The 25,869-nt window shown below is 49.8% G+C and overlaps 1 protein-coding gene and 1 non-coding gene across 2 annotated transcripts in view; both read right to left on the minus strand.

Annotated features, from left to right (window-relative positions):
* Positions 1–1,423: 1,423 nt before the first annotated feature.
* Positions 1,424–1,497, minus strand: trnar-ucu (transfer RNA arginine (anticodon UCU)). Its single transcript has one exon. It is a non-coding gene; the product is annotated as a tRNA-Arg (tRNA).
* A 2,958-nt stretch (positions 1,498–4,455) lies between these two features.
* Positions 4,456–25,869, minus strand: part of LOC140717077 (protein turtle homolog A-like) — a 61,050-nt gene continuing 39,636 nt past the window's right edge. The window contains exons 13-19 of the mRNA XM_073030257.1: positions 24,822–25,066; positions 15,345–15,429; positions 11,448–11,606; positions 7,262–7,307; positions 6,074–6,619; positions 5,884–5,981; positions 4,456–5,213 (exon numbers count right to left, since the gene is read on the minus strand). Of these exons, the coding sequence (XP_072886358.1) occupies positions 5,032–5,213; positions 5,884–5,981; positions 6,074–6,619; positions 7,262–7,307; positions 11,448–11,606; positions 15,345–15,429; positions 24,822–25,066 (1,361 nt within the window). The 3' untranslated portion in view covers positions 4,456–5,031. The remainder of the gene's footprint in view (positions 5,214–5,883; positions 5,982–6,073; positions 6,620–7,261; positions 7,308–11,447; positions 11,607–15,344; positions 15,430–24,821; positions 25,067–25,869) is intronic.

Below are 25,869 nucleotides of genomic sequence, written 5' to 3' on the forward strand. Positions count from 1 at the left end.
CATTAATGTATATTGTAAACAGCAGCGGTCCCAGCACCGAGCCTTGCGGTACCCCACTGGTCACAGCCTGCCATTCCAAAAGGGACCCGTTAATCGCTACTCTTTGTTTTCTGTCAGCCAGCCTAATTTTGCCCACTAATCTCCTATGTGGGACTTTATCAAAAGCTTTCTGGAAGTCCAGGTACACTATATCCACTGGCCATCAGGTAAAAAGTACAGGTACCTCAGAACTAGCACCACCAGGTTCAAAAATAGTTACAAACCTTCAACCATTAGGCTCTTGAACAAAAGGGTATAACTACACTCATTTAAGGACTCTGTTATATTGTTATATTGATAGATGTAATATTGTAATTTAATACTGGTTATTTATTGTTATTTATTTATATCTGCATTTGAACAATTTGTTTACAGCTTACAGTTACCGCTCTATAGATTTTTAAGTACTTCCGCAGAAGAACAATCTGAGGGCTGTATGTGGTGACATGTATGTACTCTGATAATACATTTTACTTTGATCTTTGAATATCCGACTCTCGCTGAAATGAGTGCGAACCAAATGATCAGCACCACGGACAGTCCATTCCGCTTTCAGCACCACGGACAGTCCATTATGCTTTCAGCACCACGGATAGTTCCCGACTCACGCTGCACCAGACCTGCTCTACTTATTCTGGGCCGGAATCTGAATCTGACCCTCGCTTCCTCCTGCCCATCCACCTCTCCCCCCACATTCCTCCCCCACACCCTCACACCCTACACAGACACACACACACACACAGTGGCCACCTACTGTTGTGACTCTGGCTATGGGGTTGCTGCAGATGGAATGCTACATGGCGAGAGAGAGAGAGTAAGAAGAGGAAGGGTCAGGCGAGGGACGGAGGTAGATATTTATTTACATATAAATAAGGGATAAACTGTAGTGAAAGAGGATAGCGAGAGTTACGTGTCGAGTGCTTAATAGATGGGATGAGAGAAGGGGTAAAGTGGTCTACATAGCGAGATAGCTAATCAATAAATAAATAGGGAGCTAGATGGATGGACAAAGGGGCAGGATGGGACGTGGGAGGGAGAGATAGAAGGAGGAGAGGAGGGAGGAAAAGTTGTGTAGGTATTGAGAGAGGACCAGATGGTGACAGATGGTTGAGAGGCAGAGAGATGGGGGTTTCCTTGTAGATCTAAAACCTTGCCCTATCGTGGGACAAAACCTGGTACCTTGTGGAGCTCGGCCGCTGTCCGTTCATCGGAGAGACTCCAGTCGGTGTTGGCGGCACCCGATCAGCTTGAACCGGCGGGCAGCCGGCTGACGTGCCTGGCTGCGAGCTGAAAATTGCTTTGCAGAAATCTGCAAATTTTATTCCGTGCGTTATAATTTTGGGGGGAAGGAGAAAGGGCTTAAAAAAATTATTTTCTTAATAATCATCTCCGCCGGGACTCGAACCCGGAACCTCTGGATTAGAAGTCCAGCGCGCTCGTCCATTGCGCCACAGAGACCGACCCGCTCTCATCGTTCCTGGATGCAAGAATTTGAGTAAATTTTCATCGCAGCGATATTACAATGTAGTGTGGCGCTTGGCAAGATCTGGATGTGGATTTCTTTCGTAACTGGACTGGGATTCAGTGAATCAATGGAGAGGAGAACGATGGCGCTAAATATTGAGGCCATTCGCCCCGTTCCTGTTCCCAACACTACTGTATCTTCAGCTCCATTGCCCCTCACATTTCCATTTACTTCCCCCACCCCCGTTTCTTCCCCTCACCCAAAGAAAATTAACCCATAAAATTGCACATCTCTGAACTGTGGGGGGTGGTGGTGGGGGGATCAGAGTACACGGGGGAAAACCAGGTGGTCAAAAACAAACTCCACATAGACACCGCCAGAGACCTGGGTCGCTGGAACTGGGAGGTAGCGTCACTACACACTACACTTCTACATTGCTCCCATCCATATGAGTTGCTTGTGACCTGCATAATTGGTCACTCATTCCTGAATCTCTCCTGCTGGAACTGAAGGCAGAAAGATGTGCGTCCTAGTGCTGGAACGGTTGGGATTTGAACCAGTATCTGGTGGGGAGAACATGCGAGCGTGGGTTTCCTGACGGGCTTTCGGTAAGCTGCCTCACCAGCCTCATCAACTGCTGGAGTCCAGCGTTCAGCAGAATTTGCTTAAAGCCCAGGTCAGACCATGTTATTAATAAGCCCGACATGAGACACAGTCTGTTCCCAGCTCCATCACGGGCTGACAGACAGAATGACTCAAGAATCTGCTCGAAGTCTCTGTGAAGAAACACAGTATCTCCACTGACTTTCAGACCCACAGCCCAAGTGTAGAGGAAGCTTTCAGGAGAGGATTGGGAATTTGGAGCCACATATCAGGAGCACACAGAGGTCCTATGTAAACAGTGGGGGGAGCCACCCATGCAATCATACACCTCCTGTCCTGTCACTTTCCCAGGGTTGTGGACTCTAAAACTAGAGGGCTGCAGTCTGCTGGAGGAATTCAGGGGTCGGGCAGCATCTATGGGAGGCAAGGAATTTTTGGATCAAAACTCTGTATCAGGACTGGAAGTTGAGAGAGGAAAGATTTAAAGAAGACCAGAGGGGCACTTTTTTCCACTCAGGTGGTGGATGTGTGGAATGATCTGCCAGAGGAAGTGGTAGAGGTGGGTACAATTACAGTATTTAACAGCTATTTGGGCAGGTAGATAGATAGGAAAGGTTAGAGGGTGACAGAGCAAATGGATCAACATATTGGTCAATATGGATGAGTTAGGGTGAAGGGCTTGTTTTCCTGCTGTATTGTATAACACTATGATGCTAAAGCTGGAGGCAATGAGGGGTGCGTGGAAGATGCAGAGAGGCTTCAGAGTGTACGTGGGTGGGCAGGGACAGAACAAGTGGAATATGTGAACTCATCCACTGCAGTGTAAGAAAGTGGGAAACTGGAAGATGTTTTAGACAATGAAGGACAGGCAGTTTTGGCAATAGGAGGAAGCTGGGTGTCCCAGAACCAGTCACCGGATGCCACCCTGCAGGAACAGCAGATTCAGGAGGGTAACTACCCAATGGCCTTTAATGTGTGAAGGTTCAGCTCCAAGAGTAGAGACACATTGCTCCAATTATCCTGGGCTCTGGGGAGACCGCACCAGGATTATTTATTTAGTTATTGAGTTATAGCATGGAATAGACCCTTCCAGCCGCACTGCCCAGCTATCCCCAATTTAAACCTAGCCTAATGATGGGACAATTTACAATGACCAATTAACCTACCAAACAGTATGTCTTTGGACTGTGGGAGGAAACTGAGGAAACCCACGCAGTCATGTTGAGAGTGAACTATCTCTTTACAGATAGTGGCAGGAATTGAACCTGGGTCACTGTAAAGCCCTGTTCTAACCACAGTGCTAACATGCCAACCTAATATTGGATGGGTCTGGGCTCCCCACCTAAGGGAGGATCTACATGTGACAGATGGAGTGCAGTGAAGGGAGAGGGATTGTTTGTCCCATGAGAAGAGATGAAGCAGACTGGGACTGTCCTCTCTGAAGTTTAGAAGAATGGGAGATGATCTCACAGAAATACCCAAACTCTTTAAAAGAGCATAACAGGATGGGTGTGGGGAAAATGTTTCCCCTGGCTGGGGTATCAAGAGGAAAGGATCACAGCCTCAGAATAAAGGCTCGCCTCTGCTATAATAATACCCCACCCTCTCCACTCTCTCTACTGGGACCCCAATCTCTCCTGGGCCGTGGTTACCACAACTGCCCTTAGTGCCATGCTGGGGCCTACCCACTGTTCCTTCTAAGCTGCATAAGTATGAGTCCACACTGTAACCAAGAGGCTCCTGCGCAAAGGCCTTTGTTGCCATGCAGGTGGAAGTTTCTCAACATCTAAACATTTAGAGCGCATTACCATTTTCAGGCCGTATAATAATTTGCTGCTCAGAACAATGGTTGGTCTGTGCAGCTGTAAATAAATTTAGAGGGAATGTTGGGTCTAACTGGCTTGGACACAGTTTCAGCGTCCCCACTCTGTGTTTGAGCTGAAGGACAGTGAACCACCTGTCTTTCTAACCTGAGATTGACTCCCTCATTCGGGGGTGACGTGTTACCAGAGAGGTGAGGGAGGTGTATTTGTGGATACCAACTGCCACCACCTTTCTCCCTGCCCACCGCTCATCTTCCCCACTTTAGATGACACAAAGCAGCCTTGACCTGTTCTCATTGCATAACCTCTCGGTAACCAGAATGCCTGGTGAGGGAGATTGGTGGCAATTAGGTAGGAGGAAAGGGAGAGAGAAGGAGGGGAAGGCAGACAGGCAGAGAGGACAGAGAGCAGAGGTGGAGAGGGGGATGGGATGGAGGGGAAGAGAGACAGGGAGGGGACCAGAGAGGTAGAGGTATGTAAGTGCCAGAAGGTGGGAGTTTCAATATTGAATGATTGACACCTGAGTGACCAATAAGAAGTCTTTAATCCAACACGAGGAAATCTGCAGATGCTGGAAATTCAAGTAACACACACAAAATGCTGGTGGAACGCAGCAGGTCAGGCAGCATCTATAGGGAGAAGCACTGTCGACGTTTTGGGCCGAGACCCTTCGTCAGGACTAACTGAAAGGAAAGATAGTAAGAGATTTGAAAGTAGAAGGGGGAGGGGGAAATGTGAAATGATAGGAGAAGACAGGAGGGGGTGGGGTGAAGCTGAGAGCTGGAAAGGTGATTGGCAAAAAGGATACAGAGCTGGAGAAGGGAAAGGATCATGGGACGGGAGGCCTAGGGAGAAAGAAAGAGGGAGGGGAGCACCAGAGGGAGATGAAGAACAGGCAAAGTGATGGGCAGAGAAACAGAAAAAAAAGAGGAGGGCGGAGAAGGCTAAATATATCAGGGATGGGGTAAGAAGGGGAGGAGGGGCATTAACAGAAGTTAGAGAAGTCAATGTTCATGCCATCAGGTTGGAGGCTACCCAACTTTAATCCAAGTTGTCTAGTTCACTATCATTACTTGGTGCTCTGACGCACAGTCCAATCAGTCAGAGGAGGGTGGCCTGCGTCCAAGGGCGCTGGGAGACCCCTCCTTGCCACAAGGACCTTGCCGCCCCCCGCACCTCCTGAAACTCAGCCCAAAGGGCGGCACAGCGGGATCTGGGCGAAGGAAGAGGGTCCGCTAAGGGCTGCCGATGCTGCAGATACCACGGACTACCCACACCTGTGTCTGGGGAGGGAAAAAGTGGGGAGAGGTCAGATTTGAGAAGCATCCCTGCCCACCTCCCCCTCCCATCAGCCATCCATCCACTTGCCCCTCTCCCTCCCACATCACGGCCCAACTCCCCTCCTCCTCCCACCACCATCTAACTCCTCCGACTCTCCTCTCCCACCTCCCCTCCCAGCTCCATCTCTCCTTTCCCACCAACCTCCCCTCTTGCCTTGCACTCCCTCCCACTCACACCTCCACCAACCTTCCCCTCCTACACATTCCCACTCATTTCTCCACCCACCCCTCCTACACCTTCTGACACACACCTCCACCCACTCTCCCCTCCTACCTCCTACATACTCCTACTCATACCTCCACCACCCTCCCACTCACACACCCACCCTCCCCTCCTATCTCCTACTCCGTCCCACTTATTCCTCCACCCACACTCTCCTCCTACCTCCTACACCCTCTGACACACACCTCCACTCACCCTCCCATCCTACTTCTTACTCCCTCCCATTCACACCTCCACTCACCTTCTCCTCCTACCTCCTACAGCCTCCCGGACACACCACCACCCATCAACCTCCCCCACTCCTCCATGACTCCCTCACTTATCACCCTCCTCACACCCTCCATCCCACCAATCAGAGCCCTCCCTGGGATCTTTCTGGTCTGTACTGACCTTGTCCTGAATAGGACAGAGTGATGGAGGAGGGTCTTCGCCTTGTTCCAGCACTCCACCTCTCTTGGTGATCCACAATCCCATGCGGAGACAGCTCCCTGTGAGGAGACAGGGAGCGGTGGAGTGAGAGATTTGATGAGGATATTGGGTGGACTCACTAAGTCCCACAGAGCCCGTCCCTTCAGCTCACCTGCTGCCTGCTCCAGTCTCCCCCACAACGCTCTGCTGTATTGCTCCACTGGTGGAGGACGCTGGTGCGAAGTCGGGACCCACAGATCGGGGGTGGCTCCCTGACCCTGCCCACAGAGGGGGCGGTGTTTGCGGGCCAGGGCCCCAGGCTGTAGGAGCAGAGTCCGTCCCTGGTGAAGACAGGATGGGACTCAGTCCCAGGATACAGAGAGGGCTGCGCTCTCCAGCTGGGGAGCTGCAGGCTAGGGTGAAGTCATGGCAGTGGCTCTGTCCCGGGGAGCCTGGGCCCTTCTCCCTGTCCAGTCCCAAATTCCAGGGAATCTCTGGGAGTTGGGCCCCGGGCCACAGCAGCATCATATTCCTGCTTGCCTCTGGCTCGACCACGAAGCGACCGTCAGCACCTCGGCAAATACCCTGCAGAGGATGGATGGCATGGGAATCCCGGTTGACGAGTGCACTCTGGGGCGAGCAGCGGACTTCAGGAAAAGTCTGATAGATTGGGATCGGGACCTTCAGCTTCAGGACACTTTCTGGACTGTTGGAGGATCTGGAAAAGGAGAACAGACATTTGATCAACACTGCCCTGCCACAAATTCCTGGAGCATTGATTACATACAGAGTGAAGCTCCCTCTACACTGTCCCATCACACACTCCCAGGACACCGGTCAGACACAGAGTGAAGCTCCCTCTACACTGTCCCATCACACACTCCCAGGACATGGGTTTAGACACAGAGTGAAGCTCCCTCTACACTGTCCCATCACACACTCCCAGGACATGGGTTTAGACACAGAGTGAAGCTCCCTCTACACCATCCATCACACACTCCCAGGACATGGGTTTAGACACAAAATGAAGCTCCCTCTACACTGTCCCATCACACACTCCCAGGACATGGGTTTAGACATAGAATGAAGCTCCCTCTACACTGTCCCATCACACACTCCCAGAACGTGGGTTTAGACACAGAGTGAAGCTCCCTCTACACCATCCATCACACACTCCCAGGACATGGGTTTAGACACAGAATGAAGCTCCCTCTACACTGTCCCATCACACACTCCCAGGACGTGGGTTTAGACACAGAGTGAAGCTCCTTCTACATTGCCCCATCACACACTCCCAGGACACCGGTCAGAGTAAAACTCCCTTTATACTGTTCGATTATACACTTATTGTGCAACTTACTGTGTTTCTGGAGATTTCTGGAAACCACTGAAAATGATAGGAATATCTGGGAAAGTCAAAAGGAAACAGTAGATTTAATTCCACATAATTCCAGTATCTGGTCATGGGACCTAAGGGCAGTGGGGAGATCCCACCTGCACTGTCTGCATGACATCCAACAAGTTCACAGGAAGGATCAGTGAATCACCAGTGTGTGGTCCTGTGGGGTGTAGGGTCTGCAGGGGCAGAGAGAAGGATGGAATGGTATTGTCACAAAGATATGGAGGTGTGTAGGAGCTGGAGGAGTTACAAAGTTAAGGTGGGGTGAGGGGCTGGTGAAGGTGACAGAGAGAGGAGAGGGGTGTACAGGCCAGAGAGTGCTTCGTAGATTGGGAGAGGTAAAGACATGAGAGGTTTACAATTGGCACATGTCAATAGATATTATTGTTTATCCTATGGATGTGTGGCGGAGAATATATTGACTGGTTGCATCACTGGCTGCTATGAAACACTGATGTCTTTGAATAGAAAATCTTACAAAAACTAATGAATAAGGCCCAGACCATTATGGATAAAGCCCTCCCCACCACTGAGTACATCTAATGGAGAACAGGAAAGCAGACTCCATCATCAAGAAACCCCACCACCCAGAAAATGCTCTCTTCTTACTGTTGCCATCAGGAAGATGGTACAGGACTCACACTGCAGGGTTCAAAAACATTTATTACCCCTCAACCATCAGGCTCCTGAACCAAAGGGGATAACTTCATTGCCCCACCATTGAAATGTTCCTACAACCTATGGGCTCTCTTTCAAGGACTCTTTATCTCATTTTCTTGAATACATAAGATTAATTATTTATTATTATTATTATTGTTTTTCTCTTTTGTATTTGCATGGTTTGTTGTCTTTTGCATATTGATTGTTTGTTCATTCTGTTGGACAGGTCTTTCACTGATTTGATTACGTTTCTTGTATCTACTGTGAATTGCCCACAAGAAAATAAATCTCAAGGTTGTATATGCAATCTGATAATAAGACTATAAGACATAGGAGCAGAGTTGGGCCATTCAATGCATTGAGTCTTCTCCGCAATTCCATCATGGATGATTCAGACTATAAGACCACAAGTAAATAATGAACTTTACAGCAGTTTGAAAAGCTTGAGCTTAAAGACATTAAGAAAGAAGATGTGCTGAAACTTTTGGAAAGCATCAAGTTGTTTAAGTCTCCGGGACCAGATGAGATGTACCCCAGGCTACTGTGGGAGGAGAGGGAGGAGATTGCTGAGCCTCTGGCGATGATCTTTGCATCATCAATGGGGATGGGAGAGGTTCCGGAGGATTGGAAGGTTGCAGATGTTGTTCCCTATTCAAGAAAGGGAGTAGAGATGACCCAGGAAATTATAGACCAGTGAGTCTTACTTCAGTGTTTGGTAAGTTGATGGAAAAGATCCTGAGAGGCAGGTTTTATGAACATTTGGAGAGGCATAATATGATTAGGAATAGTCAGCATGATCTTGTCAAAGGCAGGTCCTGCCTTACAATCCTGATTGAATTTTTTGAGTATGTGACTAAACACATTGATGAAGGTAGAACCGTAGATGCATTGTAAATGGATTTCAGTAAGGCATTTGATAAGGTACCCCATGCAAAGCTTACTGTGAAAGTAAGGAAACATGGGATTCAAGGGGACCTTGCTTTGTGGATCCAGAATTGGCTTGCTCACAGAAGACAAAGAATGGTTGTAGATGGGTCATATTCTGCATGGAAGTTGGTCACCAGTGGTGTGCCTCAGAGATCTGTTCTGGAACCCCTTCATGATTTTTATAAATGACCTGGATGAGGAAGTGGAGGGATGGGTTAGTAAATTTGCTGATGACACAAAGGTTGGGGGTGTTGTGGATAGTGTGGAGGGCTGTCAGATGTTACAGCGGGACATTGATAGGATGCAAAACTGGGCTGAGAAGTGGCAGGTGGAGTTCAACCCAGATCAGTGTGAGATGATTCATGTTGGTAGGTCAAATATGATGGTTGAATATACAAACATTTGTAGTACTATTGGTAAGACTCTTGGCAGTATGGAGAATCAAATGGATCTTGGGGTCTGAGTCCATAGAACACTCAAAGCTGCTGCGCAGGTTGACTCTGGTTAAGAAAGCATATGGTGTGTTAGCCTCCATCAACCGTGGGATTGAGCTTAAGAGCCGGGAGGTAATGTTACAGCTATATAGGACCCTGGTCAGACCCCACTTGGAGTACTGTGCTCAATTCTGGTCACCTCACTACAGGAAGGATGTGGAAACTATAGAAAGGGTGGAGAGGGGATTGACAAGGATGTTGCCTGGATTGAGGAGCATGCCTTATGAGAATAGGTTGAGAAATAGGCCTTTTCTCCTTGGAGCAATGGAGGATGAGAGGTGACCTGATAGAGGTGTATAAGATGATGAGAGGCATTGATCATGTGGATAGTCAGAGGCTTTTTCCCAGGCTGAAATGGCTAACATGAGAGGGTACAGTTTTAAGGTGCTTGGAAGTAGGTACAGAGGAGATGTCAGGGGTAAGTTTTTTACACAGAGAGTGGTGAGTGTCTGGAATGAGCTGCCAGCAATGGTGGTGAGGCAGATACAATAGGGTCTTTTAAGAGACTGCTGGATAGGTACATGGAGCTTAGAAAAATAGAGGGCTATGGGTAACCCTAGGTAATTTCTAAAGTAAGTACATGTTTGGCACAGCATTGTGGGCCAAAAGGCCTGTATTGTGCTATAGTTTTTCTATGTTTCTATCTTTCTAACTTACTCTGAGCTTTGAACATTTACAGTGGTACAGTGACAACCCTATCTTGCATATTGCTCACACAATTCAATTCATCTCAATGGTGCATTGAGGCAGCAGCCTTTTATGTTCTGCCCGATTGGAGGGAGTGATGAGAGAATGGGTGGGGTCTTTGATTATGGTTGTTGCTTTACGGAGGCAGTGAGAAGTGTAGACAACATAGGGAGGGGAGGTTGATGCGCTGAGCTGCAGTTTCTTGTGCTCACAGGCAGAACAGTTGTCATCCCAAGTTGAGATACATCCGGGTAGGTCAGTTTCTAGGGTGCATTGGTAAACATTGCTAAGGGTCAAATGGGGCATGCAACATTTCTTTAGATTCCTGATGAACTAGAGGCATTGCTGAGTTTTTTGGTTGGACCAGGATGGGCTGTTGTTGATGTTCACTCTGAGGAACATGGCTGCCCTGTCACTAAGCTCTCCGTCTCCTTCCTGTGTTCTGATTCTGTTTTTTGTGACGGCCCACTGTGATGGGATCACCTGCACCCTTATAGATGGAATAGAATTGGGTGCTGAGCTGAGTTACAGTGACAGAGTGTAGGGGCCGGGGGATTACAGAGAAAAGGTTTAGGGGCCAGGGAGGTGGTTACAGAGATGGGGTGTAGTTGCAGGATGGAGGGGCATTACAGAGAAAGGGTGTAGGGGTCAGTTGGGGTTACAGAAATAGAGTAGGGGACAGGGGGTTACAGAGATGGGACGTAGGGTCCAGGTGGGAGATTACCGAGATGGAGTGCAGGGGCGGGGGGTGGAGTTACAGAAAAAGAGTGTAGGAGTCAGAGGGGGCTACAGAGACAGTGTAGGGGTCAGAGGGGGTTACAGAGACAGTGTAGGGGTCAGAGGGAGTTACAGAGACAGTGTAGGGGTCAGAAGGAGTTACGCAGACAGTTTAGGGGCCAGGGGATGGGGTTACAGAGATGGGGTCTAGTTGCTGGAGGGGGATTACAGAGAAAGGGTGTAGGGTTCAGAGGGAGTTACAGGAAAAGGGTATAAGATTCAGAGGGGGTTACTGAGATGGGGTGTAATAGCTGGAGGAGGGTTGCGCAGATGGGTTGCAGGGGTCAAAGGGAGTTACAGGGAAAGGGTGTGGGGGTCAGAGGGGTCACTGAGATGGGGTGTAGTTGCTGGAGGAGGGTTACACAGATGGAGTGGGTGTAAGCATTAGAAAGAGTTACAGGGAAAGGGTGTAGAAACCAGGGAGTGGGGTGGCTACAGAGATAGGTACAACAGAAAGTGGTGGATTTTAAATGTCTGCAGCGTGGGTGTGGGGGATGAGGGTCGGGATTTGGGCGGTCGAGAGTCTGCAGTACTCCCAAGTGCGGAAGAGCGAGGGGTGCGGTGTGAAGAAGAGAGTCCCTACCATCACCCCACCACCTCACCCTGCCTGCGCCTGGCCTTCCTCCAGTTACTGAGACAGGATACCAGAGCACTGACAGTCACAGCAGTTGCCAGGAAACAGCTGCCAGCGATGACTCCGGCTCTCACTGGGCCATCCAGGGAGGCCCATGGGCCATCCCGGGGAGGAAGGGTCACCACACCTGTGGGGAGACGGGTTTACAGTCAGAGCCAGGGCACAGGGGGGCTGGATAATGGGTGTTGACTCATTACACCTTCATTCCTCTCCTCTCCCCAAACCCACCTCTCCCTCTCCCCACCTCTTCCCACACCCACCTCTCCCTCTCCCCACCTCTTCCCACACCCACCTCTCCCTCTTTCCACCTCTCCCCAAACCCACCTCTCCCTCTCCCCACCTCTTCCCACACCCACCTCTCCCTCTTTCCACCTCTCCCTCTCCCACACCCCACCTCTCCGTCTCTCACACCCCACCTCTCCTTCTCTCCACCTCTCCCTCTCCCCACCTCTTCCCAAACCCACCTCTCCCTCTCTCCACCTCGCCCCACACCCACCTCTCCCTCTCCCACACCCCACCTCTCCCTCTCTCCACCTCTCCCCACACCCACCTCTCCCTCTCCCCACCTCTTCCCACACCCACCTCTCGCTACACCCACCTCTCCCACACCCACACCCCACCTCTCCCTCTCCCCACCTCTCCCTCTCTCCACCTCTCCCCACACCCACCTCTCCCTCTCTCCACCTCTCCCCACACCCACCTCTCCCCCACACCCCACCTCTCCCTCTCTCCACCTCTCCCATACCCACCTCTCCCTCTCCCCACCTCTTCCCACACCCACCCCTCCCTACACCCACCTCTCCCACACCCACCTCTCCCTCTCCCACACCCCACCTCTCCCTCTCCCACACCCCACCTCTCCCTCTCTCCACCTCTCCCCACACCCACCTCTCCCTCTCCCACACCCCACCTCTCCCTCTCCCCACCTCTTCCCACACCCACCTCTCCCCACACCCACCTCTCCCTCTCCCACACCCCACCTCTCCCTCTCTCCACCTCTCCCCACACCCATCTCTCCCTCTCTCCACCTCTCCCCGCACCCACCTCTCCCTCTCCCACACCCCACCTCTCCCTCTCTCCACCTCTCCCCACCTCTTCCCACACCCACCTCTCGCTACACCCACCTCTCCCACACCCACCTCTCCCACACCCACACCCCACCTCTCCCTCTCCCCACCTCTTCCCACACCCACCTCTCCCTACATCCACCTCTCCCACACCCACCTCTCCCAACACCCACCTCTCCCTCTCTCCACCTCTCCCCACACCCACCTCTCCCACACCCACCTCTCCCTCTCCCCACCTCTTCCCACACCCACCTCTCCCTACACCCACCTCTCCCACACCCACCTCTCCCTCTCCCACACCCCACCTCTCCCTCTCCCCACCTCTTCCCACACACACCTCTCCCACACCCACCTCTCCCCACACCCACCTCTCCCTCTCCCACACCCCACCTCTCCCTCTCTCCACCTCTCCCCACACCCACCTCTCCCTCTCTCCACCTCTCCCCACACCCACCTCTCCCTCTCCCACACCCCACCTCTCCCTCTCTCCACCTCTCCCCACCTCTTCCCACACCCACCTCTCGCTACACCCACCTCTCCCACACCCACCTCTCCCACACCCACACCCCACCTCTCCCTCTCCCCACCTCTTCCCACACCCACCTCTCCCTACACCCACCTCTCCCACACCCACCTCTCCCAACACCCACCTCTCCCTCTCCCACACCCACCTCTCCCTCTCCCCACCTCTTCCCACACCCACCTCTCCCTCTCCCACACCCCACCTCTCCCTCTCTCCACCTCTCCCCACACCCACCTCTCCCAACACCCACCTCTCCCTCTCCCCACCTCTTCCCACACCCACCTCTCCCTCTCCCTACACCCCACCTCTCCCATACCCCCTCTCCCTCTCCCTACACCCACCTCTCCTACACCCCACCTCTATCCACACCCCACCTCTATCCACACCCACCTCTTCTCACACCCCACCTCTCCTTCTCCCACACCCCACCTCTCCCTCTCCCTCTCCCCACCTCTCCCTCTCTCCACCTCTCCCCACACCCACCTCTTCCCACACCCACCTCTCCCTACACCCACCTCTCCCACACCCCACCTCTCCCATACCCCCTCTCCCTCTCCCTACACCCACCTCTATCCACACCCACCTCTTCTCACACCCCACCTCTCCCTCTCTCACACCCCACCTCTCCCCACACCCACCTCTCCCTCTCCCCACCTCTCCCCATACCCACCTCTCCCCACACCCCATCTCTTCCCACACCCCACCTCTCCCTCTCTCACACCCCACCTCTCCCACACCCCACCTCTCCCATACCCCAACTCTCCCTCTTCCCACCTCTCACTCACCTCACCTCTCCCATACCCCACCTCTCCCCACACCCCACCTCTATCCACACCCCACCTCTATCCACACCCCACCTCTATCCACACCCACCTCTTCTCACACCCCACCTCTCCCCACACCCCACCTCTCCCCACACCCCACCTCTTCTCACACCCCACCTCTCCCCACACCCCACCTCTATCCACACCCACCTCTTCTCACACACCACCTCTCCCCACACCCCACCTCTCCCCACACCCCACCTCTCCCATACCCCACCTCTCCCACACCCCACCTCTCCCCACACCCCATCTCTTCCCACACCCCACCTCTCCCTCTCCCACCCCACCTCTCCCCACACCCCATCTCTTCCCACACCCACCTCTCCCACACCCACCTCTCCCTCTCCCACACCCCACCTCTCCCACACCCCACCTCTCCCATACCCCAACTCTCCCTCTTCCCACCTCTCGCTCACCTCACCTCTCCCATACCCCACCTCTCCCCACACCCCACCTCTATCCACACCCACCTCTTCTCACACCCCACCTCTCCCCACACCCCACCTCTCCCCACACCCCACCTCTTCTCACACCCCACCTCTCCCCACACCCCACCTCTCCCATACCCCACCTCTCCCACACCCCACCTCTCCCCACACCCCATCTCTTCCCACACCCACCTCTCCCCACACCCCACCTCTCCCCACACCCCATCTCTTCCCACACACCACCTCTCCCTCTCTCACACCTCACCTCTCCCATACCCCACCTCTCCCACACCCCACCTCTCCCCACACCCCACCTCTCCTCACACCCCCTCTTCCCACACCCCACCTCTCCCAGAGCCCACACCCCACCTCTCCCATACCCCAACTCTCCCTCTTCCCACCTCTCGCTCACCTCACCTCTCCCATACCCCACCTCTCCCACACCCCACCTCTCCCCACACCCCATCTCTTCCCACACCCCACCTCTCCCATACCCCACCTCTCCCATACCCCACCTCTCCCACACCCCACCTCTCCCCACATCCCATCTCTTCCCACACCCCACCTCTCCCAGAGCCCACACCCCAGCTCTCCTCACTCTCCCTCACTGATTCTGCCACCTATTAAACAACACATTTGCCCCTGGCAGCACTGATTCTCCTCCCTTTCCCCTCCCAACCCTGACCCTGGCCTCTCCTCTGACAGAGACCCCTACCTCCACCTGAGACCCTCACCACAACCTCTGTTCCAAGAAGAATGAGCCCAGTCTCTTGTCTCCCCCACAACTAAAGCCCCTCGCCCCTGAAACCCCATGGGAAACCCCATGCCCTCACACCTTTCCCACAGCTCGGATCCAGGGTGGACCTGCCCTTGAAGCCTACGCCTTGTCCCCCTGTCAGCAGTGAAGCCGACACTGTGTTGTGCAGTCAGGGTGGGGCTTCCCTTCTCTGTGACAACTGTGCTTCTCGGGTGCCAGCTTCATGCTAGCTGGGAAGTGGGGCCTTTTTGGCAGGCACTACTCACCTACCGTGGAAACATTAACCACCTGGCTGGGCACACTGATCCATGGACCACACTGGGAGCGCAGACGCATGTGGTATAGGGTGTCCTGGAGGAGGAAGAGGAAACACTGTAAGGGAATCTGTCCCAAGGTTGACCCTCTCCCCCGCTCTCTCTGTCTCTTCTCCACCTATCTCTGTCCCCTCCCTCTCTCCCCTCTCTCTCTAGCTCACTGTCCCTCCCGCTCTGTCTCTTTCTCAACATCCTATCTCTGTCTCTCACTCTCTCTAGCGTCACAGGAAGTCATTCCTGCCTGTGGCCATCAAACTTTACAACTCCTCCCTCGGAGTGTCAAACACCCTGAGCCAATACGCTGGTCCTGGACTTATATCCACTGGGCATAATTTACTTATTATTATTTAATTATTTATGGCTTTATATTGCTATATTTCTACACTATTCTTGGTTGGTGCAACTGTAACGAGACCCAATTTCCCTCGGGATCAATAAAGTATGTCTGTCTGTCTCTCCAGCTCTCTGTCCCTCCCTCTCTCACCTTCTCTCTCATTTTCTGTCTCTCTCTTTTTTCCTCACTCCTTCACAGTTCCTCTCTTTCTCTTTTCATTTCACCCTTTATTTTCTCTTCACTCTTCTTCCATCTCTTTCTCCTTCCTCTTTTCCTTTATCTATCAATATGCCTGCCTCTCTTTCTCATCTCTCTCTTTCTCTTTATCTGCCTCTTCCAGTTTTTCTCTCTCTTCCACCCCATTCTCATGGTTGCAGAATCGCAACAGGCCTTTCACTAAGTTTCTGCTCACCTCCGTACTAATCTGCATTAATACCACATCCCTCTGTACCCTGCTCATTGAAATACCCCTCCATGTGCCTCTCCAATGTTACTATTCCTGCCTCCACCCCTCTTCTGGCAGCTCATTCCAGATACCAGCGACACTCTCTGAGATGTCCTGACTTTTGAGCTCAGTGCCTTGACTAACAAAAACAAGCATTCCATAGGACTTTTTAACCACCTTATCAACCTGCGTAGACATTTTCACGGAACTATGAACTTGGATCCCAAGATCTCTCTGCTCAGCAACAACACTAAGGATCAGTGTGCTGTCTCCATGCATTTGCCCTACTGGGGTGCAACACCTCACATTTATCTGAGTTAAACTCCATCTAATTGAACTCTGATCAGCAACCAATCTGGACATCGGAAGTTTGAGAGAAGGGGATTTCACTCAGGTCCACTGACTGAGTAGAAAAAGGGATCAGCGGGTCACAGCATCAGAATACAGCTTTGACTAGCGACCAATCCATGTTTGAGATTGATTAGCAATGGTAAATTAAAGGAAGTCAGGGACAAGCACAGCTTGCTTCCCACTTCCTTTCCTACCTCTCTCCTCTCCCATCATTCCCCTCTCCCCCTCTTCCTTCCCTCTCTCCCTCTCCCATTCCCCTTCTCCCCTTTCCCCCTCTCCCTATATCTCCCCTTCTCTCTACCTCTTCCCCTCCATCTCCCTCTCCCTCTGGCTCTCCACCTCCCCTCCCCCTCTCCCTCTCACCCCCAGAGAGGAGATGGATTCACTCAGGTCCACTGCCTGAGTAGAAAAAGGAAGCAGAGAGTCATGGCAGCATAATACAGCTTTGGCCAGCAAACAATCCATGTTTGAGATTGATTAGCAACAGCAAATTAAAGGAAGACAGGGACAAGCACGGCAGCTGTCGTCTGAGTGGACAGAGTCAGAGTGGTGATCTTGAGGCTTTAGCTCTTCAAGGCTTCAGTGAAGAGAGGCTTCAGTCAGAGGAAGTAATAAAAAGAAAAGCTCCAGGTTAAGCTTTATTTCCCTTCTTTATATATGCTCAGCTTGGACAGTAGAGATGCCAGGCAGGATACTCTTGTGGGATGTAGGAAGGCAGGGAGACCCCCAGTGTCCCTGACGACTACAACTACAAGAAGTGCATCCAGCTGCAGCTTCTAACAAACTGCATTAAGGAGTTGGACCTGGAACTGGATGAACTCTGGATAATTTGAGAGGCTGAAAGGGTGATAGATTCAACATATAGAGAGGTAGTTACACACAAGGTGCAGGACACAGGAAAAAGGTCACAGTCAGGAAAGGGAAAGGGGTTAAGGAGCCATTGCAGAGAACTCTTGTGGCTATCCCCCTCAACAAAAGTATCACTTTGAGTACTGTTGGGAGGGGTGTGGATTGACCTTAACAGAGAAAAGTCACAGTGGTTGGGTCTCTGGCACTGAGTCTGCCTCTGTGACTCAGAAGGGAAGGGGGTGGAAGAGGCACACTGTGGTGATAGGGGATTGGTTAGTTAGAGGAATGGACAGGAGGTTCTGTGGGTGAGAATGAGATTCCAGGATGATATGTTGCCTCCCAGGTGCCATGGCCCAGGACATCTCAGATTAAGTCCTCAGCATTCTTAAGTGGGAGGGTGAACAGCCAAAGGTTTATGTCCATGTAGGTACCAATGACGGGGTAGAACGAGTGATGATATTCTGCAAAGGGAGTTCAGGGAGTTATGTGCTATGTTGAAGGGAGGACCTCCTGGATTATGATCTCATGATTATTAACAGTGCCATGTGCTAATGAGGCCAGAACCAGGAAGATTATTCAGTTTAATATATGGCTAAAGAGTTGGTGCAGGGGAAGGGGCACCAGAATTTTTGATCACTGGGCTCTCTTCCAGTGAAGGTGGGACCTGTACAGAAGGAATGGTTTGTACCTGAACTGGAGGGGGACCAATATCCTAGCTAGAAGATTTGCTAATGCTGTATGGTGGAGTTTAAACTAGAATTGAAGGGGGATGGGGACCAGAGTGCCAGAACAGAGAGTGGAGAGGTTGTGGAGATGGATGCTGACAAGAACTCAGACAAAGTCAGGAATCAAAAGGTTGAGCATGGTGTGACTAATGTCCTGAGCTGCATATATTTCAATGCAAGAAGTTAGGAAAGGTAGATGAGCTCAGGACATGGATCAACACCTGGAATTATGATGTTGTAGCCATTAGTGAGACTAGGGACAGGACTGGCAGTTCAATAATCTAGGGTTCCTTTGTTTTAGAGATGACAAAGCGGAAGGGATTAAAGCGGGAGGGGTGGCATTACTAGACAGGAAAAATGTCATGGCAGTGCTCCATCATGACAGATTGGAAAATATGACTAGTGAGGCATTATGTGTGGAACTGAGAAACACAGGACTGTTATAGTAGGTGATTTTAACTTTCCACATATTGACTGGGAGTCCCACACTGTAAAAGGACTAGATGCAATAGAGTTTGTCAAATGCGTTCAGGAAAGTTTCCTTCATCAGTGCGTAGAAGTCCCAACGAGATAACCTGTGATACTGGATCTGCTATTAGGGAATGAGAAGGGCAGGTGACAGAAGTTTGTGTAAGGGAACACTTTGTATCTAGTGATCACAATACCATTAGTTTCAAAGTAAACATGCAAAGAGATACATCTGGTCTGTGGGTTGAGATTCTAATCTGGAGAAAGGCCAGTTTTGATGGTATCAGAAATGATCTAGTAAGTGTGTATTGGGACAAGCTGTTTTCTAGCATAGGTGTACTTGGAAACTGGGAGGGCTTTAAGAATGAAATTTTGAGATTACAAAGCTTGTATTTGCCTGTCAGAATAAAAGGTAAAGAAAATAAGTGCAGGAAATCTTGATTTTCAAGAGATATTGAGGGCCTGGTTAAGAGAAAAAGATAGATAGATAGATAGATAGATACTTTATTCATCCCCATGGGGAAATTCAACATTTTTTCCAATGTCCCATACACTTGTTGTAGCAAAAACTCATTACATACAATACTTAACTCAGTAATAATATGATATGCATCTAAATCACTAACTCAAAAAGCATTAATAATAGCTTTAAAAAAGTTCTTAAGTCCTGGCAGTTGAATTGTAAAGCCTAATGGCATTGGGGAGTATTGACCTCTTCATCCTGTCTGAGGAGCATTGCATCGACAGTAACCTGTCGCTGAAACTGCTTCTCTGTCTCTGGATGGTGCTATGTAGAGGATGTTCAGGGTTTTCCATAATTGACCGTAGCCTCCTCAGCGCCCTTCGCTCAGCTACCGATGTTAAACTCTCCAGTACTTTGCCCACGACAGAGCCCGCCTTCCTTATCAGCTTATTAAGACGTGAGGCGTCCTTCTTCTTAATGCTTCCTCCCCAACACGCCACCACAAAGAAGAGGGCGCTCTCAACAACTGACCTATAGAACATCTTCAGCATCTCACTGCAGACATTGAATGACGCCAACCTTCTAAGGAAGTACAGTCGACTCTGTGCCTTCCTGCACAAGGCATCTGTGTTGGCAGTCCAGTCTAGCTTCTCGTCCAACTGTACTCCCAGATACTTGTAGGTCTTAACCTGCTCCACACATTCTCCATTAATGATCACTGGCTCCATATGAGGCCTAGATCTCCTAAAGTCCACCACCATCTCCTTGGTCTTGGTGACATTGAGACGCAGGTAGTTTGAGTTGCACCATATCACAAAGTCCTGTATCAGTTTCCTATACTCCTCCTCCTGTCCATTCCTGACACACCCCACTATGGCCGTGTCATCAGCGAACTTCTGCACATGGCAGGACTCCGAGTTATATTGGAAGTCAGATGTGTACAGGGTGAACAGGACCGGAGAGAGTACGGTTCCCTGTGGCACTCCTGTGCTGCTGACCACCGTGTCAGACCTACAGTCTCCCAACCGCACATACTGAGGTCTATCTGTCAAGTAGTCCACTATCCAATCCACCATGTGAGAGTCTACTCCCATCTCCGTTAGTTTGTGCTTTAAGATCTTGGGCTGGATGGTGTTAAAGGCACTAGAGAAGTCAAGGAATGTAATCCTCACAGCACAACTGACCCCATCTAGGTGAGAGAGTGATTTGTGCAGCAAATACGTGATAGCATCCTCCACTCCCACCTTCTCCTTATACGCAAACTGAAGCGGATCCCGGGCGTGCCTGGTTTGTGGCCTCAGATTCTGTATTATCAGCCGCTCCATAAAGGAGGTGCATAGCAGCTATCGGCAAACCAGAACAAATGAGGTGCTTATAGTATACAAGAAATGCAAGAGAACACTTAAGAAAAATCAGGAGGACTAAAAAAAATCATGAAGTTGCCCTCGGAGACAAGGTGAAGGAGATTCTTAAGGAATTCTACAGATATGTTAAGAGCAAAGGGAGTGTTAGGTACAAACTTGGTCCTTTGGAAAACCAGAATGGTAGTCCATGTGTGGAGCCAAAACAGATGGGGGAGATCTTAATGTATTCTTTGTATCTGTATTTACTCAGGAGTCAGAGACAGAGTCTATAGAAGTGAGGCAAAGTGGCATCAACTTCATAGACCCTGTACAGTTTACAGAGGAGGAGGTGTTTGCTACACTGAGGCAAATCAGGTTGGATAAATCCCCAGGTCCTGACAAGCTGACCCTCGGACCCTACAGGAGGCAAGTGCAGAAATTGCTGAGGCCCTAGCAGAGATATTTAAACCATCCTTATCAATGGGACATACTAGAGGATTTGCAGATAGCTTATGTTGTTCTGCTGTTTGAAGAAGGCTCTAAACATAAACTAGGAAATTATAGGCCAGTGAGTCTGACAGTTGTCAGAAAGTTATTGGAAGATATTCTAAGAGACTGGATATATAAGCACTTGTATAAACATGGACTGATTAAGGATAGTCATCATGACTTCGTACCTGGTAGGTCCTGTCTAACCAATCTTATAGAGTCTTTCGAGGAAGTTACCAGGACAGTGGATGAAGACAAGGCAGTGGATGTTGTCTACATGGACTTTAGTAAGGCATTTGACAAGGTCCCACTTGGGAGGCTGGTCTAGAAGGTGCATTTGTTTGGCATTCAAGATTACGTATAAATTGGATTAGACATTGGCTTTGTGGGAGAAGCCAGAGAGTGGTAGTAGGTTTCCTCTCAGACTGGAGGCCTGTGTCTAGTGGTGGGCTGCAGGGATCAGTGCTGTGACCTTTGTTATTTGTCATCTATATCAATGATCTGGATGATAATGTGGTTAACCAGATCTGCAAATTTGTAGATGACATCAAGATTGGGGGTGCAGTGGACAGTGAGGAAGGTCATCGTGGCTTGTAGAGGGATCTGCCTCAGTTGGAAAAATGGGCTAAAAATTGGCAGATGGAATTTAATGCAGACTTGTGCGAGGTTTTGCATTTCAGTAGACCAACCAGAGTGGGTCTTACACAGTGAATTGTAGGGCACTGAGGAGTGTGGTAGAACAAAGAGATCTGGGAATACAGGTCCATCCATAATTCGTTGAAAGTGGCGTCACATGCAGATATGATTGTATAGAAAGCTTTTGGCACATTGACGTTCATAAATCAATGTATTGAGTATAGGAGATGGGATGTTATATTGAAGTTGTGTAAGATGTAGGTGAGGCCTGATGTGGTGTATTGTGTGCAGCTTTGGTCACCTATCTACAGTAAAGATGTAAACAAGGTTGAATACATGCAGAGAAAATTAACAAGGACATTGCCAGAACTGGAGAACCTGAGTTATAAAGAAAGATTGAATAAGTTAGGACTGTGTTCTTGAGAACATAGAAGATTGAGAAGAGATTTGATAGAAGTATACAAAATGAAGAGAGGTATAGACAGGGTAAATGCAAGCAGGCTTTTTCCACTGAGGCTGGGTGGGATAACAACCAGACATCATGGCTTAAGGGTGCAAGGTGAGAAGTTTAAGGGGAACATAAGGGAAAACTTCACTCAGAGGGTGGTGAGTGTGTGAAACGAGCTGCCAACACTAGTCCATGCAAGCTTGATTTCAATGTTTAAGAGAAGTTTGGATAGGTACATGGATAATAGGGATATGGAGGGCTAAGGTCTCAATGCAGGTCGTTAGAAGCAGGTAGTTTAAATGGTTTCAGCACAGACTTCCTGCACTGTATTTCTCTATAATCCTATGCCATTTCTCAGCCCATATCTACAATTGGTCTAAATCTTGCTGTATTCTTTGCCTGTCTATGCCACTATCCACAACTCCACCATCTTGGTATCATCTGCCAATTTACTAACCCACCCATCTACATTTTCAACCAGGTCATTTATATGCATCACAAACACCAGAGGTCCCAGCACAGATCCCCATGGAACTCCACTAATTACAGACCTCCAGCTTGAATAAGTGCCTTCAACCACAACCCTCTGTCTTCTGTGCACAAGCCAGTTCTGAATCCAAACAACCAATTCACTGCAGATCCCCTGCATCTTAATCTTCTGGATTAGCTGCCCATGAGAGACTTTGTCAAACACTTTACTAAAATCCTTGTATACAACATCCACTGCCCTACCCTCATCAATCTCTCTCGTCTCCTTGTCAAAAAACTCACTCAAGTTCATAAGGCTTGATCTGCTATGGACAAAGCCTTGGGTGGTTCTCCCAAATTAGGCCACGGGTTTTCAAATGCTCATATATCCTACCCCTTACAGCTTTCTCCAGCAATTTCCCTACACCTGACGTAAGACTGATAGCCTATAGTTCCCAGGATTTTCCTTTGTTCCCTTCCTAAATGGAGGTACAACATTAACCACTCATTAGTCTTCCGAGACCTCGCCAGTGGCTAGAGAGGATACATAGATACTTTGTCAAGGGCCCAGCAATCTTGTCTCTTGCCTCCTTCGATAATGTGGGATAAATCCCATCAGGCCCTAGGGACCTATCCATCCTAATACTTATTAGGAGGCCCAACACTTCCCCTTCCTTGACCTCTAAATGCCCCAATGTATCTGTACACTCAGCACTGATCTCCTGGTCCTCATATCCTTTTCCTTGGTAAATACTGAAGCAAACTACTCATTAAGTACCTCACTCACATTCTCTGCATTCAAAAAATGTTCCCCCCTTTATCCTTGAGTGGTCCCAGCCTCTCCCTCATTATCCTCTTGCTCTTGATGTATGTAGAGAATGCCTGGAGATTCACCTTAATGTTACTTGCCAAGGACTTTTCATGGCCCTTCCTGGCTTTCCTAATTCCTGCCTTTAGTTCTTTTCTGGCTTTTTATACTCCTCATGTGCTTCATTTGATCCCAACTTCCAAATCTTTACATTCTTTTCCTTTTTCTTCTTGACTAAATTCATCACTTCTCTGGACATCCAAGGTTCTCTTATCTTTCCTTCTGTCTTTTTTTCTAACAGGAACATACCTTTCCTGTACTCTGTGCAATTGATCTTTAAACACCCTGCACATGCCTGATGTGGACTTGCCAGAGAAAAGGTGATCCCAATTAACGCTTCTTAGTTCCCCCCATTGCCCTTGAAATTTGCCCTACTCCAATTTAAAACTCTCCCACAAGGACCAGACCTATCCCTATCTACAGCTATCTCCTGAGAAGCATCAGCAAGCCCCCTCATCCCTCTTGTGCTGTTCAGATCACCCTTTCCCAGGAAAAGGTTCCAATGACCCAAGAACTTGAAACCCTGTCTCCTGCAGCATCTCTGCAGCCACTCATTCATCTGGCTGTCACCCCATTCCTACCTACACTAGCCCATGGCATAGGGAGTAATCGGAGATTACAGCCTTAGATGTCCTTCTCTTCAGCCTTTCCTAACTTTAAATACTCACTGTGTAGGACCTCTTCCTCTTTTCTGCCTGTGTCATAATGTTATAGACCCCTGTCGTGTCACCTCTCAACCTCCTCTGCTCTAGAGGAAACATTCCTGCCTATCCAGTCCCTCTTTAGAACTCAAGCCCTTCTGTCCTGGCAGCATCCTCATAAATCTTTCCTACACCTTCTCAAGCTTCCTAGAACTGCACACAATATTCCAGGTGCAGTCTCACCTTGTACAGCTGTAATGCAAACTCCTGGACTCAATGCAGGCAAGTGTGCCAAATGCCTTCTTCACCATCTCATCTCCCTGTGTTGCCACTTTCAGGGAATTATGTACCTATACCCCTAGGTCTGTCTGATCTACAACACTCCCTGTTGTCCTGTCACCAAAATATATCACTTCACACTTGCCTGAGTTAAATTCCATCTGCCTTTCTATGCCCACTTTTCCTACATGATGTTAAACCTGCTGAAACCTTAGACAACCTTCTTCAGTGCCCGTTATACCAGCAATATTGGTGGCACCTGAAAACTACTAACCACACCACTTACATTCTCATCCAAATTAGTAATAATACTGCGAAGCACAGATCCTTACAGCATGCCTCTGGTCACAGGCCTACAATCTGAAAACCAACTCTCTACCCGCCCCCACTCTCTATCTCTCTATCTATCTCCCCTCCTCTCTCTCTCTACTCTTTCTCCATCTCTCTCCCTACCCTCTCTCACAGTCTCTCTCCCCTCTCCATCCATCTCTCTCCCCCTCTCTCCACCTCTCCTCATTCCTCTCTCTGTCCATCTCTCCACATTCATCTCTCCCTCTTTCCCTCCCTCCCTCTCTCTATCCCCCCACATCCATCCTTCCTCCCTCCCAACTCTCTCTCTCACCTTGACCAGACTGCTCAGCAGAAGCTCCTCCTGGGTGGCTGGGATGGTGCTTTCCATCAGCCTCCAGCCACTCTTTGTCCAGGACTCCAAGAGGTAGGTGGTGGGAGTCAGTGAAGGGGGGAGGGGAGGTTTCCAGCGCAGTAAGATGCCATGCTGCGTCTGATTGGCCGTAGGGGACCTGGGTGGGAGGAGGTGAAATCCCTCCGTCACCGGAGGCCAAGGTGGGCTTGTTGCCATGGGAACATCTGTTGGGGGTGGTGGAAGAGCATTAGATAGGTTAGGAGTGACCCCTTCGTATTACTGGTCAGCTATGAATGTCAGAGGTCAGGTATGCATTTGGAAGTCTCACATTTCTTGCAGTGGTCAGAGAATTGTGGCTGAGGGTCAGCATGGTTCGAGGTTCAACAATGGCTTGAGGTCAGTGCTTGCTTTTGGAGATCAAAAGTCAAAGGTCAGGGCTCAGGATGGTTATTGTGAGATTAGCTGTTGGAAAACATAGCGTTAGGCCAGTGGTATTCTAGGGTTGGAGGTCATGATCCTATCACAGGGGTGAAAAGGGAGTCAGAGGGTGAAGAGATCAGCTAGGCATTAGAGGTTAGAGCTCAGGATCAGCACAGGAATGTTCCTTGAGACGTCCAGGGTCGGATGAACGATCAGAGTCATGGGTCAGCACAAGTCACGGGTGGGCAAAGCTGAGCAATGTTTTGGAGGTGTCAGGAGGGGTAAAAGTCAACGTGGGATTAAGAGTCAGGAATTGACATGGTTCAGAGCTAAGTCAAGTCAAATGTATTACATTTACCTATATAAGGGTATACTGTCAATCAAGATGTTTCTCCGGACCAGGGTGTAAAGCACAGTAATGGACATAACACACATGGTTTAGGATAGTAAGGATAAAAACGACAGATGAATTTTGCATAAATAAGATACGAAACATTAATCATGACACTTCGAATGTGATGCGGCAGGGAATTCAGAAGCTTGAGGGAAAAAACTGTTTCCCACCCTGACCGTCCTTGACTTTATGCATCATAGTCTCCTTCCTGCC

The sequence above is a fragment of the Hemitrygon akajei genome, chromosome 27 (assembly GCF_048418815.1).
Source record: "Hemitrygon akajei chromosome 27, sHemAka1.3, whole genome shotgun sequence".
Taxonomy (NCBI): domain Eukaryota; kingdom Metazoa; phylum Chordata; class Chondrichthyes; order Myliobatiformes; family Dasyatidae; genus Hemitrygon; species Hemitrygon akajei.